Here is a 15,281-nt window from a genome sequence, read left to right on the forward strand (position 1 = left end):
GATAGAAGTGAGGCTGACTGGCCTGTAGTTACCAGGCTCTTCCTTCCTCCCCTTCTTGAAAATAGGGACCACACTGGCCCTTTTCCAGTCCTCAGGGACTTGGCCGAAGCACCAGGAGTCCTCAAACAGCCGTGCCAATGGCTCCGCAATGACACCAGCCAATTCCCTCAGCACCCGCTGGGCCCTCCAACTTGGACACATCTAAGCCCTCCAGGTAATCCTTAACTAGGTCTGAACTAACAGGCGGGGGACTTGTATCCTTCCTGGGCCTCTCTATGCTATCACTCGAGAGCTCCCCATTGTCAGCAGACAGGAACACGGAGGCAAAGAACTTGTTTAAGAATTAAGAATTCTAAACTAGTGGATCAAAATTACATTTTTTTATGCCTACCAGATACCCCAAGGAGTGGGTTTTCAAAGTCTTTTATTTTCCAAATAAACCTTTGTTTGTATGGTTAAGTATCATCTGTATTCTCCTCCAGAAAAATAACCTGAGAAATATACCAGACCAGTATTTCCTCTATATATAAATTAAATATTTTAAAAAGCCAGCATTCAGACAGATATGTAGACAGTGAGACTTTCTCAAATTTCCCCTCTTTTGAGATTAATAAAGCACTCATTCAGCCAAGAAGCCTGCCTATCTGCAGTACGAAACTACAAACAGTGAGTACACGCTTATGAGGTCTGCAGGTGTTAGGGACAGGTGGCATCAGACCCCACATTTAGACAGAATTTTGTGTGAAAAAATGAAATAGATCATTTAAATCACTACTTGTTTGCTTTTACAAAAATAAGGGGGAAATGGATCTCTCCATCGGTGACAAATTTAAATACTGAGCTACTGAAGAAAAAGCAGTTTGTCTTTTCTCTAACAACTCAGAGCCTGTCCTATACTCCATTAAGTATATTTTTATTTCTTTCACAAAGAACATGGGCCAAAATCAAATAGACTTCCCCTGTTTTACATTATTGTCCTTTGCTTCTTCGTATCCATTTTTATCACTGTGTAGGTTTTATTTTTTATTGCCATAGTCTGTTTTAAGTCTGTGTAAACTTGTATAGTGAATAATTTTATTGACTGTTTTTAGCAAAACTGTAAGTTGCATAAATGCTATTTATATGTTATATATAGTCACATTCATTTTATTGTGTTTTTTAGTTAACTAAACTATATGTAAATAAACTATCATTACCACTACCTAGTATGGATCTTCTGTAAAAGGTGTTGAAATGGAGCTACTTCCAGAAGAAAGGACTTGTTCATTAATGGTTGGAGGATATACTGGTCAGCTGAGGAAAAAAGAGAATTTACCCCAAATCTTTATTTACTCTGCCTTTGACACTGACAGTACTTCTTTTACACTCAGTTTTTGTCTTTGCTGTCTATACTGGGGGGAGGGGTTGAGCCTTTCAGTAGTAAGAGGGGAGGAAAAGACATTGTTTTTGAAAATGGAAAATGTAAAAGATGTAAAAACTACATAAACTGGCAGTGAGAATTAGGAATAAGTCAAGTACCTAAAACTAATTTCAGTTAATTTTTAACAAACTGACTACAATTCAAAATGTCTGCCTCTCTTAAGTGTATTTAATTATTTTGTAAATTGCATTTTATTGCATGATATGTGATTAAGATATGTTTAAATTATTATACAATACAATGCCTGAGTTTAAACAGGTACAAAAATATAGAACCTTTATTTAAGGTGTAAAAAAACCAAAAACAAAATCCACAACCAAGAAAAACAAAATAATTTGTGAATGAAAAAAGAAAACCACTGAAATATAAATAATTATGATAAAATGAAACAAAGATAATTCGGGTGCATCAAATTGAAAGATGGAAAATGCGATCCAAAATGTAACATATAAGCAAAGAATTATTATTCTTTACATATGTGAATGAGGCCAGACTACACTCATTCTGGGATTAAATAAATTACATAGATCCATGCATCTTTTCTGTTTGGTGGAAGGCATCTGAAAGTGGGCAAAGTATTTCAGACCTTGAGCAGAAGCTGCATAATAGTTACTTCTGTACTTCCCTTTGACTCACCATGAATGGCAGAAAGGGAATATGGATCATTGTTCTGACCTTTCCTTTCCCACTAGCTCTTTGGAAAGAGCGTGGTGTGTGTTCATGTGGTCCACATTGAACTTGATTCTGGACCCAAGATTCAGGAATCACTGACATGACTTTTCAAAGTAGGGAAGGGCCCTTATGCATTTGCACTAAGGAAAGTTAAAATGTAGACCATATTTAACTGAGTATTCTGAGTAATCAATATTATCTATGAAATATGCTTCACTGGAGAAAAATTATTTTTCTCATCAGTTTCATTAAACATCTAATGAATTTTCCTAGATAAAGCAAAAGTCATGTAGAACTTGGAAAGCCCTGATATCTTCCTGTCCTTGTTAAGCAAACATGTGTTACTACAACATGTGCCACATCCTTAATTGTGACCTAACTATATACAGCTTTTAACACAAAGTTTTCATTATTTTTTCACAGTCTCAGTCTGAACTCAGGGTCTTCGACATTCGTGGAGAGCATGCTTTATCAACTGCAAAGCTTGAGGAAGCCATTGAAAATCTCAAGAATGAACTGGAAAATAAATTAAATAAAGGAAGTGAGAAAGCAAAGGATGTCTGTGTATCCACTGAAGATGAGAACCCACCAAAGACTTACAGAAATGTTTGTATACAGACTGACAGAGAAACCTTCATAAAGTCTAGTGAAGAGGAAAACAGAATTGTGAAGAATAACCAAATAGTACCTAAAAAACTTAATTTATCTTCTTTAAATCATAATATTTCAGCCCAAAGTGACAATAAGGAAACATGTTATCCTATGACATCTCCAGAAAGTGTTTTATCTTGTCAACCAAAACAAACATTGCCGCTACCACCACCACCACCTCCGCCTCCGCCACCACCACTTCCCCTTCCTCCCGAATCTCCAGCACCAAATTTAGTCCCTCCACCACCTCCATTGCCACCAGGCTTGAGAACCTTTCCACTGATACCTCAGTATGGATCTGACCCACCACCACCTCCTCCACTTCCCTCAGGTTATGAGAATCTTCAAGGACTGCCACCACCACCACCACCACCACCACCACCACCACCTCCGGGATTTGAGCCTCCTGGTCCACCTCCATTGCCTGGCTGTGGGCCACCTCCTCCACCACCACCTCTTGGAACTGGGTTCTTTTTTAATAGCACTTTATTTTCAAGCCACGGTCCTCGAAAGCCTACCATTGAACCTAGCTGTCCTATGAAGCCTTTGTACTGGACCAGGATACAGATACAAAACAGAAGGTAAAGGTATTTTCTTTAGACTTAAAGATACAATTTAGACACTGGGATGATGAGCCATAGAAAATAGAAAAGTAAAATTAGAGAGAGAGAAAATAGACCCAGGTTTAAACATCACAAAAGTAGATCATTAGCAATCATTTCAAAATAAAAAATATAAAAAATTTTAATAGATATGAGGTAGAAGAAAATACAATATGAATTGATCAGGCCTAATAGTATCTTTAAACTAGTAAATAAACAGAGTGTAATAAAAGCAGGGGAGGTGTATCTAACATCTAACAAGTTTGCTTGTTTATGTACTGATACTTGCAACTAGAGATGATCAAAAATTTTCCAAAGAAACAGATTTTACTTGGAAAATATTGATTCCTCACAAATGAAATGTGCCATTGAAGTATCTCTCTATTTCTCTCTTGATGAAACTTCAATGAACAGTTTAAGCAGGAGTCGCAGTTTTAGGAAAGAGCTGGAGCTGGGGAACTCAAGGTAAAAACTTGAAATGACAGAATTTTCTGTAGATCAGGAATTCTGCATACAGTCATTTCTTCTTATCATTTTTGTCACTTTAGATTGTGTTTTCTTCAGATCACAGAGTGTGGCCCTGATTCTGGAACTAGACACACCTGTGCTTAATGTTACTTTTTCCTGGCATGGCAAGACCTGTGATTTTTGGGACCTGTGATACAATGCATCAGGTCTCATTACACCACTAAATTCACATCTGCCAGTGGCTTTTGTCTATACAGCAACCTACCATAAACAAACCTCAGTCCTAAATGGTAACATTTATATTAAAATGTATATCTATTGGCTATAGATAAATCGATACAAATGCATCATGGTATGTCTTTATTATTTGCAGTATATGTATCTTTTTAATAAGCCAAATGTTACGAGAAGATGCATGTTTTTTCTGCCTATTCATGGCCTTAGTGCAGCATGCAGTCACAAGCCAGAGAGAATTTTCTCAAAAATCTGAAAATGCTGTCTGACAGTTCTTATGCTTATTAGCATAACTTAAATCAGGACCATCCGGACTATCACTCCAGCCAAGGCTTTGTCTACCCAGGTCTCAAAAACATCTAAGGACGAGATTCCACAACTGCTCTGGGCAGTCTGTCCAGGGTTTGCTGCCTTCCTTGTGACAGAGTTTTTCCTAATATCTAACCTAAACTTCCCTTGCTGCAAATTAAGACCATTGCTCCTTGTTCTGTTATCTGCCACTGCTAAAAGCAGTCCTGCTCCACGATCGTTGCAACCACCCTTCAGGTAGTTGAAAGCTATTATTAAATCCTCCCTCAATCTTCTCTTCTCCAGACTAAATAAAACCAGTTTCCCCAGCCTCTCTTCATAAGCCATGTTCTCCAGCCCCTAACCATTTCCATTGCCTTCCACTGAGCTCTTTCCAATTTGTCCACATCCTTTCTGTAGCGGGGGTCCAAAACTGGACACAGTACTCCTGATCTGGCCTTGCCAACGCTGAATAGAGGGGAAGAATCACTTTCTCTTTCCTACTAATGCTGCCCAGTAGGCTGTTAGCCTTCTTTGCAGCAAGAGCACACTGTTGGCTCATAGTCAGCATATTGTCCTCTGTAACCCCCCGGTCCTTTTATGCAGAGCTGCTACTTAGCCAGTCAGTCGCCAGCCGGTAGTGGTGCATGGGATTCTTCCATCCTAAGTGCAGGCTTTGCACTTCCCCTTATGGAATTTCATGAGATTTCTTTTGGTCCAATTATCCAATTTGTTCAGGTCTCTCTAGGTCCTAGACCTACCCCCCAGTGTATCTACTAATCCCCCCATCTTGGTGCCATCCACAAACTTCCTGAGGGTGCACTCCATTCCATCTTCCAGAACATTGATGAAGATATTGAACAAAACCTGCCTCGGGACTGACCCCTGAGGTGCACTCCACTTGATACTAGCTGCCAACTGGACATCAAGCCAATGACTCTGATGACCCAGCCAGTTTTTTTTGTCCACCTTACAGTCCATTCATCCAAAACATACTTCCTTAGCTTGCTTGTAAGAATGGTATGGGAGACCATGTTAAAATCCTTGCTAAAGTCAAGATACAGCACATCCACATCCACTGCTCTCACCTTATCCACAGAGTCAGTCATCATGTCATAGAAGGTAATGAGGTTGGTTAGGCATGACTTGCCCTTGATGAATCCATGCTAACTCTTCTTAATCACCTTTTTCTCCTCCAATTACCTAGAAATGGCTTCCTTGAGGACCGGCTGCATGATTTTTCTAGGGACTGAGATGAGGCTGCCCAGTCAGTGTGCAGTTCCCCAGATCCCCCTTCTTCCCTTTCTTAAAGATGGGCACTATATTTGCCCCTTTCCAATTGTCCAGGACCTCTCCCAATTGCCATGAGTTTTCAAAGATAATAACCAGCAGCTAACTCCCTCGGTATCCTTGGGCACATCATGTCTGGTCCCATTGACTTGTATATGTCCAGCTTTTCTAAATAGTCCCTAACCTGTTCTTTCACTCCTGTTGGCTGCTCATCTCCTCAAACTGTGCTGACAGGTTCAGTAGTCTGGGAGCTGGCCTTGCCTATAAAGACTGAGGTTAAAAAAAGCATTGAATACTTCAGTTTTTTCCACATCGCCTGTCATTAGGTTGCCTCTCCTATTCAGTGCAGCGTTCTGTAAAGTATTTTGACATATTACACAGCTTAACAAATGAGAGGGGGAAAGCTGTTTATCTGCTAGCTGTATTCTCTAATTGTTCTCATTTTATAATCTTTTGAAGAGAATGTACTGTAGGCACATCTGCACTTCACCATACAGTGACATTGCTACAATGCTGTGCTTTAGTACTTGCCTTTTGGAAGTACTAAAGCACAGCGCAGCACAGGCACAAAGCGCACAGTTAGATTTCACCACTATGTCACCATAGCAGCATGCCACTATGGTGATGTAGCTGGTAATTGTGTGTAGACACACATGATTGCTACATCATCCTAGCCCACTGTATGATGACGTAGCATGTTGCTGCATCACTATAGGGCGACGTGAAGATGTGCCCTGTTTGTAGATATTTGATGTTATAATTTGATGAAATTGTAATTTTACCATTATGTTTTTTAGCAAAACTTCTACACCAACTTTATGGGACTCATTAGAAGAACCTGACATACTTGATACTAGTGAATTTGAATATTTATTCTCCAAAGACACTGCTCAGGAAAAGAGAAAACCATTATCAGAATCTTATGAAAAGAAAAACAAAGCCAAAAAGGTATTATTTTTTAAATTGCATTCTTTTAATTGCCTGTGTGTAAGTTTCTTCATTTCTCTGTCTCTCTTTTTATCTTTTATAAAAACACTGATTTATTTACTATTTGGTAAAACTGTCATCAAACAATTACACTAAAACCAAAATTGTTACTGGATGAATTTGTCTAGTTTGTTTATTAAATGGATTATCAAACTAATTTACAGCACAGATGTTGTTTTAGAAGTGAACTCCTACATTCCTGCCCCTAACATCTTTTTACATATTTAAAATAAAAAAAGTTCAACAAGAGCACATTGAAAATTGTAAAAAATGTGAAGCATGAAATGAGAATGTTCAACATCAGACAACTGTGTAGAATAGCATACTAATACCATATGGTAAGTGCAGGCTCAAACTGGAGAGATATTTTCATTTGAAAATATTTGCAAATAATATTTCTGTTGAAAATCTAATTTTTTCCTTGCTGGACTTGATGACCTCTTTGAGGAAAATTAATCACACTATCTGATTGTGCTCTGTAATTTATCTTGCTCTCCTGTTCTTCTTTCTCTCATCTTTGTGCTATTCTGCCATTTGGTCCTCTTACCTGGTTCTTTTCTTATGTCCCCTCTGGGGTGTTCTTCCCAGACTGGCCATTTCAGTCACTCTGGAAGCTCCTACTCCCTTCCTGCTGGCAGTTTTTGTTGCTGACTGGAGGTTTCAGTTCTATTTGTTGCTCTGGTCCCTAAGATAATCACCTTTTTCACTCTGGTCATTGTTAGTAGTAGCTCTTAATGAAGGCACCTAGGGTGCCTCATTTCCAGTTACTTCTAAGATAACCCAACCTTTTTTTAGAAAATAGAAGCCATCAGCAAGTGATCTGTTAGTGACTCCCTGTCATTGCTTTCTATAAATACAACTTTTAGGCCATGACTAGGTATGCTGGGTAGCTTTTTTCACTCTGGGTCACAGCAACATGTTTTGAAGCATCATATTAGGATTTGACATGTATATATCATCAGTTCAGCAGCTTTTTGAGCTGGACAAGGGATTTTACAAGAAACAGTCATCAAACCTCTGTTTATTCTGCAGGACCCAGTACAGTAGTGGCAGCAGTTCATACCAGGTCTACATCAGGCCTGCTTCACTGATACAGGATTATATTAATGGATGGAGGTGCCGTTTGTATCTATACTGTTAAACTGTCCTCAGTGAGCAAAACTGATAAGAGCAGTTTTGCCAGCATAACTAAATCCAGCATAACAATTTGTTAGAACTGCTTTTGCTGTGTTAGTAAGGAGGAATCCCAGCTCTTCCCACTCTGAACTGGCATGACTATGAGGCCAGAGATCAGTGGGAGAGAAATAGCATGAGATTCTTCCACGGATGGTTAGAGCTACCTTATTATCTTGAATCCTTATCATTATTGGAAAAAAAGAAAGAAAAACAATTGAATAATATTAGGAGTTTAGAGTAAAAACAGAGTATTACTTTGTGGAAAGACTAACATTGTTTTGGTGTCTTACTAGCCTCAGAACAATACATGAATATATATTAGATATGTAAGAACAGTTGAGTTTACAAATCTGAAACCACAAGAGGGCACCTGGGATATAATCTGTAGCCAGACATCCCACCTCTGACTATATTGTGCATAAATAGAAAAACACTCTCCTGGTCTTTTAAAGCATTCTTGATCATAAATTGCTGTTTGCCTTAAAAATAATTAACCTTGTAAAATACAAAATTCCACTTAATTCTTAATAGAGAGTACTCGTTTTATATGTAAAGAAGACCACATTTTATAAGTAAATCCTATTAGTTTGGTAATGCACATTTCTAATTCCCACTTTCTAAAGTTGTTTTTGCATGGTTGAAGATAAAAGGAAGAAGTTCAGTCTCCATGTCATTCATTTGATCTGTAACAAGGTATTTTAATATCTAGTAGGACAACCTAGATTTTAAAAACATTTTTACATTAAAAATGCAAGCTTCACGCAGAAATTATGTGAACAATTTTTCCTTTTTTTATATTTCCTAACCAAATCATGAGTGTAACATACCTATCTGTAAGAGATGCTAGAATAAGGAAGAGAAAGTTAGTAACATGTTCAGAGAAATAAATACATATTCCTCTTCCCTTCCTTCATGTTCTTTTCAGTTCTTTTCATGTTCTTCTGCATGTACTGATTTGTTATTGCTAATTCAGTTTTCCATTACAGAAATTTTTCTTGTCTATCACTTCTCTTCTGATGGGAATACATATATACAATTTGAATGAGAAGTAACATCTTTTTGTGGGAATTCTACGTATTTCTTTCATACTATTTATGCCCTTATTCATATGAGTGTCTCAGTTCTATTTCAGTTGCTCTTCAGTATAGAATGTATTTGCACAGAAAAATAATTACTGTGATTAGTGAAATACAACTTAAAAATAGAGATGCCATGAAAAATTGATAGAAAACAAAAAACAACTCACCTGAGGAAACAGATAAGGGATGTACGTCAGGAGTCACAGATTGTGGTTTGCCATCATTTACATTGGTAATAGTCATGGAGGATTTCTGGCTTAGATAGCCTAAATCCTGGAAATCGTGGCATTAACTATAAAATTCACAAAATAGTCTTGATAGCTACTGCATTGACCATGCCAATAAATGTAATTTCATAGGCAAGAGCTGTTATTGCCTTTCAAATTAAGCTAATGACATTTGATTGACACCAGCATGGATAAATTTACCTTATTTACTTGAATATAAGATCTCCTTGAATATAAGATGCCCTTCCCCCAATAATTAGATCTTATACACAGAAAATTTATGAATTTATTATAATTGTCCAGGTATAGAATCTAATTAGTGGAGTTTCCCTTGATTTTGTTCCCCTCCCACTGCTACAGCAGAGGCAATAAATCTGTGATGGTCAGGTGGCCCTCTTGCTTTCTGTGTCCCAACATCTTCCACCTGCAACCCCTCTCCTTCCCGCTCCCCCCCACTCCCCCCACTCTCCCTTATTGTCAGACCCTGCTGAAGATTCGATTCTGATTTGGAGAATCAGTGGTTCGGCCATAGACACAGCTTTATATTTTTTTTCTATGTATCTTGAGGTACCAGGCACGGCTTGTGAATGCTGAGGTGGTGGGATGGATCAAGCATCCCATAGGAGCACAGAGGACCCCCCAAGTGCTCAGTGGCAGACCCAGAAGTGAACCCGAAAGTACTTCTGGTCCACTTCCAGATCTGCTGCCAAGCATATGGGGAACCCCCCCCCAGCCCAGCGATCAGCCACAGGGGGACCCTGGGTGCCCCTTCCCAGCCCCAGAAGGCACCAGTCACCAAGCCAGGGGTGGGAGGGTCCCCCACGTGTTCTGCAATGGACCCAGAAGTGGACCGGAAGTACTTCTGGTCCACATCTGGGTCCACCACCGAGCACGCAGAGGACCACCCCCAAACTCTTGTGGGACACTCCATCCACCCCACCATCTCAGCATTCGTAAGCTGCTCCTAGTACCTTGAGATCTATAGAAAAAACATATAAAACCATGTCTATGACTGAATCTCTCCAAATCAATTTGGAGAGATTAATGGGTCTCTCGATTCAATTCAGATTCAGAGATTCAGCAGCTGAATTGGGCCAAACCTCGTCCAAATCAAATCAGTAACCAAACCTTTGCACAGCCCGAGTAAACATCACTACATAACCATGCCACTGTTACTGCACAGTGACTCAAGGTACTGCACACACAGTATCTAAGGTGCATTAATGACAGTGTAGACATACCCAGTGACACTTTACCACTGAGCTAATTAGTCAATTCCTCAGTAAAGCACACATGCAGATGCACCCTGTCACACTAAAACACTACAGCTTTCTGTGTAGCTGTATATATTTCTGTAGAACACTGGGGATCAACTTTTTTGGCAGACATGCCACAAATCAGTCTTGCATCCTCCCCAAGTACTGCCCATATCCCCTTCCCTCCCAAACTGCTACTTTGTTTTCTGTTCCAACTTGGAGCTCCCTACTTGATCTGCTGCTTTTGCTTTCTGGTTCCTTCCCTGTGCTCCCTGCACAGTTTGCTGCTTTGCGGCATTTATACTCTTTTTTTTTTCCAACAAAACACCAGAGATCTGCTACTTTGGAGCAGACTCAATTAATTGAGTTAACATAAGCTGAAGTGAACTGCACTGCACTGCATGCTGTTGTATAAGTGGTGAAATGCATGTCAGCACACAGAAAATAATGGTGGTGCACTTTTGAACTAAAGCACCTCCAAAATGTTGTAGTTCAAAAGCACATCGCTGCCATTTTCTCACTGCTGACACACATTTTGCCACTTATACAACTGCATATGTAAAAATACCCTTGGTTTGTGCTTCCAGACCTATCTGCTGTTGTGCTGCCTGTTACGTCCCCAATCTGCCATGTGCCACATACAGAAGGTGCCAATGCCACTTATGACAACCATGCCACTGTTATAGAAGTTTCAGGCAGCTTAGCATTCTGATTCCCACAGGATTCGCTATTATATTTGTTATCAGTTTATACAGTGTGCTTCTTGGGTTTTGAAGAATAAACATTTTAAAGATCATAAAGGTTGGTCTAAATCCTATCTCTAGCCATTTAGATAATATAAGAAATTTTGGTTACAGTAATTCATTGTGTATAATAGAATCAGTATGCCTTTACCTGGCCCTACTACATACTGGGCATGTCTACACATGTGGTTTGCTGTTCAGTAGGCTAATTTACTGCACACTAAAGTGTTACTGTCTACACAAGCTCAGCAATTGAGTCAATGTAGACTAGTTTATAGCACTGTTGGATAGTCCTGTCAGACACAGGTACTATCTGATGGTGGAGTACATTACTGCACTTTAACACAGATGTAAATAATGACATCAGAATTAGTTTACTCCCGCTCAAATTGCACTGGCATTTATTCAGTTGCATTAATCGCATGTGTAGATGTGCCCAGTGTTTACTTTGCCAGAAGATCAGGTCTTATAGTCTAACCATCAGTGGCATAATGTGGGGAAGGGAAGCAGGATACATGCCCCAGCCACTGCCTAAGAGGAGGGTCATCAGGGTCGGGGGAAGGGGAAAGCTGCCAGCTGTAACCCTCGCTGCCTGGCTGTATGACACATTGCTAGTGCAGACAATGTATGTCATAGAAAATCAGGTGTTTGGAGAATCATTTCATAGAACAGCAGTTACATTTGCCACAGCTGAAGGGAGACCTGGCTCCTCTGGATTTTTTTGCCCTTTTCACATAGGGCAAAAAGATGGGGTGAAAGTTTCCCACCCCCAAGCAGCAGCAAATTCCACTGCCAATCTGAGAGAACCAAAATTCCCAGAATGCCCACCTCTCTATTTCACAGTATTCCTGAGCCTGCAAGTTAGAAGTTAGGCAGCAAGGAGGAGAGGAAGGGTAAGAAATAGGTGCTTAGAGCACATTTTTCCGCGCTATGCTTCTGCTAACAAAAAATGACCTATACTCAGGGTTGACTTATGTTTCCCTTCATGCATCTAAATAGCATATTTTTAGCCAAGTAAATGGCACTTACATATAGGTAATAATTCTTTTACGCCATCTGTGTGGACATATAATTATGTTTATATATGTACATGGTACATGCAGACTGAGCTTACTCAGTACAATATGTGCTTGCTGGGCACATATGTCACTACCTGTGCATGTGTATTGTGGAAATATATCTGTGTCTAAGTCACAATAATGCAGGTAGATAGAAACTCATAACTTAGGGGTTTTAAACTCTGCAGGAGGAGAGGAGCCCTCCCATGTTTCATCCCCAAGAGCTAAGTGGTGAGGCTACTTATTCAGGAAGCTGGACACCCAGGTTCTATGCCAGGGAACATCTGTATCTACTTCTAACTTTCTAGCACAGTACTGGAATTTCCACATGGCACAGACTCCCTTTCCTGTGCTCCATTTGAAACTGCCTTCCTGGGCAGCCAAGAGAGAGAGTTATGTGGAGACAGGAGGACTAAAGCATGTGATAGAAGGTCTGTGGATCAAAAAGCTGGCAGCTGCCCTTGCAAGTCAGAGCCTCTGGGTTCTAGTCTCAAGCCTTGTACTGCAATTTGCCCAGTATCTTGTGTTGGGACTAGTATATAAATTTTAGAAAGACATATTTGTTTTTGCACATGTAGTTTCCAAAATGCTTCATCAGCCATACTAAATGTTTTGTCAGTTATATTATTAAAATGTAAAATAAACCAGATTTAGGCCTTAAGTGAAGGTGTAGGATTGAAGCTTTTTCTTAGATAAGGATCCATTGGTCTCTGATGAATAACTAGTTACCAGATCACAGTAGCACTTAAAAAAATATACAGACAGTTTCGTCCCCTTCTACATTCTTGTGTTTTCCTTTGTCTCTCTGAAATCCCAGATGTCTGCTAGCTAGCTCCAATGGATCAATCATGGTGGGCTCCATGCAGTTCACTGGGGAGGTATTTCACTTTAGCTGCAATATGGTATGCAGTGTGCAGTTGACGATAATGAAAAGCTTATTGTAGAGCCATATAGAACTGTCAGCTCTGCCTTTTTAATTTTCTCTCCTTTCCCCTCTTCCAACCCCTTTACTTTTCTTAGTTTCCTTTTTTATAAATAATTGTATTTATGTAATTAAACATTTATCTTTCTCTCAGTGCACATTCAGCTGGTACGAGTATTAAGAATACATTAATACTGCATGACATCTGACATTCTGACAAAAATCAACCTTACGTCCTTCAAGAAAGATATGTTCTGATTCTTTACTATACAGGCTGACTTGGTTAATCTAAAATATATGTTACTTTTAAATATGAATCCTTACTTACCCAATTCATTTTTTTTAATGTCCTCACAAAAAATAAAATCTGTTCAGAACAATATGTATTCAAAGTAGAACTGTAGATTGTAGAAGAATGCCATTTTGTTTGAAATGCTTAGAGGAGTACTTTAAATACAAAATTACTCTGTCAGTTAAGTAAAAGTTGAAAAAAAATCTGAATTGTAGGTTTAATTAAAGAGCTCTGTGGACAAAAATATATATAAAAAAATATACAAAAATATATGAACAAAATATTTAAAAGGGAATTCTTTTAGGATTTGCAAATAGCTTTTTTTAGTAATTCAGGTACATGTAGATGTATTTAGTTACTTGGCACATCCCAGTCAAAATCCCCAGCTTTGGCTATAGCCAACACCCAGTGCTTTTAAGGAAGGTGAACTTACTCCTCCCCCTGTGCATATAGTAAGAGGAAGGGAAAATCATTAATTCCCAGTCCCATGTGGCAGCCAATGAAGCCCAGAAGCATGGAAAATACCTATAGTACAGCATACATATAGCTACCCCTAGGTTATCCTTGACCAATGCTTGTCCAACCTCTTCTTAAACACCTCCAATGATGGAGATTCCACAGAATCCCTAGGCAGTCTCTTCTACCGCCTCACTGTTTAACCCACTTTGTGCAATCTAAACCTGCTTTGCAACTTCAAGCCATTGGTCTGCATTCTTCTCTGTGCAAGAAGAAAAAGTGTTTTCCCTCTCTTTTATGGCTGCCCTTCAGGTATTTTTGCTGCTAGCATGCACCTCATCCCCAAGTTGAATATGCCTAATGTCTTCTGCCTTTCCTGCAGTTCAGCAGCTGGTTCTGGCCAGAAACACCAACATCTTTTTTTTTTTCCTTTTAAGGAACACCTGATATTATTTCATTCCAACTTTTTACTATGCTTCAGAGACGTAAACAGATTCCATAACCACTGTTTTCTCACTCATCTTTCAGTTGTAAGTCATATTGTCCAAATTAAATTCATGTTGTTATACAGTGGAAGTCATAGCATATTCACTGACGTGAAGTGAACTAAAACAGGGATAGCCAACCTATGGCACAAGTGCCACAAGTAGCATGGACAGCCTCTGTATGTGGCACACATCAGATTAGATAGGGGACAGACAACATAGGAGCCCTCTAAGGCAGGAAGCACAAAGCAGAAGGCATACAAAGTAGGGAGGGCAGGGAGTACAAAGTTGTAAACAAAAAGCAGAGCAGCATATTGGGCAAAGGAAGGGGATCAGAGTGACACAGGGAGGACCCAGAGCTAATTTGTGCCTGCCAGAAAAGTTTGGTTCCCAATGAGCTAGATGATTGTTACTTATGCAAATTATAGTCATGGCTAGAGATTCCAATCAAGATTAGAACACTAGTGAATAGAGAGGATCCCTCATTGAAAAAGTATAGTATCTTTATTAAAACAAGACTAAACAAAGTGGTTTGATATCTCTTGTCCACTCACTTATCTTGATGAGATATTTCTTCAGCTCCTATTGGTCAGCTTGGTCTTTGACTACCTGGAATAATTTAATATCACCTGCAAAGCTTGAGATTTCACTACATTACTCCCATTTCCATTGTGAAAATACTGAACAAAACTGGGCCTATCACAAGTTCCTGCAGGACCCTGCTTTTGACCATTCTTCATCCTAAAAAATGACCAGGTATCCAGTTTGGCCCAAAAATAACCATTCAATCCATCTTTGGCCCATTTTTACTATCAAAAAAAAAAAAAGGAGTTGGAAAGCTTGGGAACTGAAGATTCATTAAAGTGTTGTCTCATTGTCTATATCCTGGGGAAGACCTTAGAAAAGTTTATTAAGGAGGCCATCCTTGAGGGACTGGCCCAGGCTAACATTCTAAGGGATAGCCAGCACGGGTTT

At 39.3% G+C, this 15,281-nt stretch overlaps 1 protein-coding gene across 1 annotated transcript in view; it reads left to right on the plus strand.

Annotated features, from left to right (window-relative positions):
• LOC109321277 (formin-like) overlaps positions 1 to 15,281 on the plus strand; it is a 239,975-nt gene that overhangs the window by 97,477 nt on the left and 127,217 nt on the right. Inside the window, exons 4-5 of the mRNA XM_019551832.1 lie at positions 2,516 to 3,324; positions 6,423 to 6,573. Of these exons, the coding sequence (XP_019407377.1) occupies positions 2,516 to 3,324; positions 6,423 to 6,573 (960 nt within the window). The remainder of the gene's footprint in view (positions 1 to 2,515; positions 3,325 to 6,422; positions 6,574 to 15,281) is intronic.

This window comes from Crocodylus porosus, unplaced genomic scaffold, assembly GCF_001723895.1.
Source record: "Crocodylus porosus isolate Cpor-Errol unplaced genomic scaffold, CroPor_comp1, whole genome shotgun sequence".
In the NCBI taxonomy this organism is placed as follows: domain Eukaryota; kingdom Metazoa; phylum Chordata; order Crocodylia; family Crocodylidae; genus Crocodylus; species Crocodylus porosus.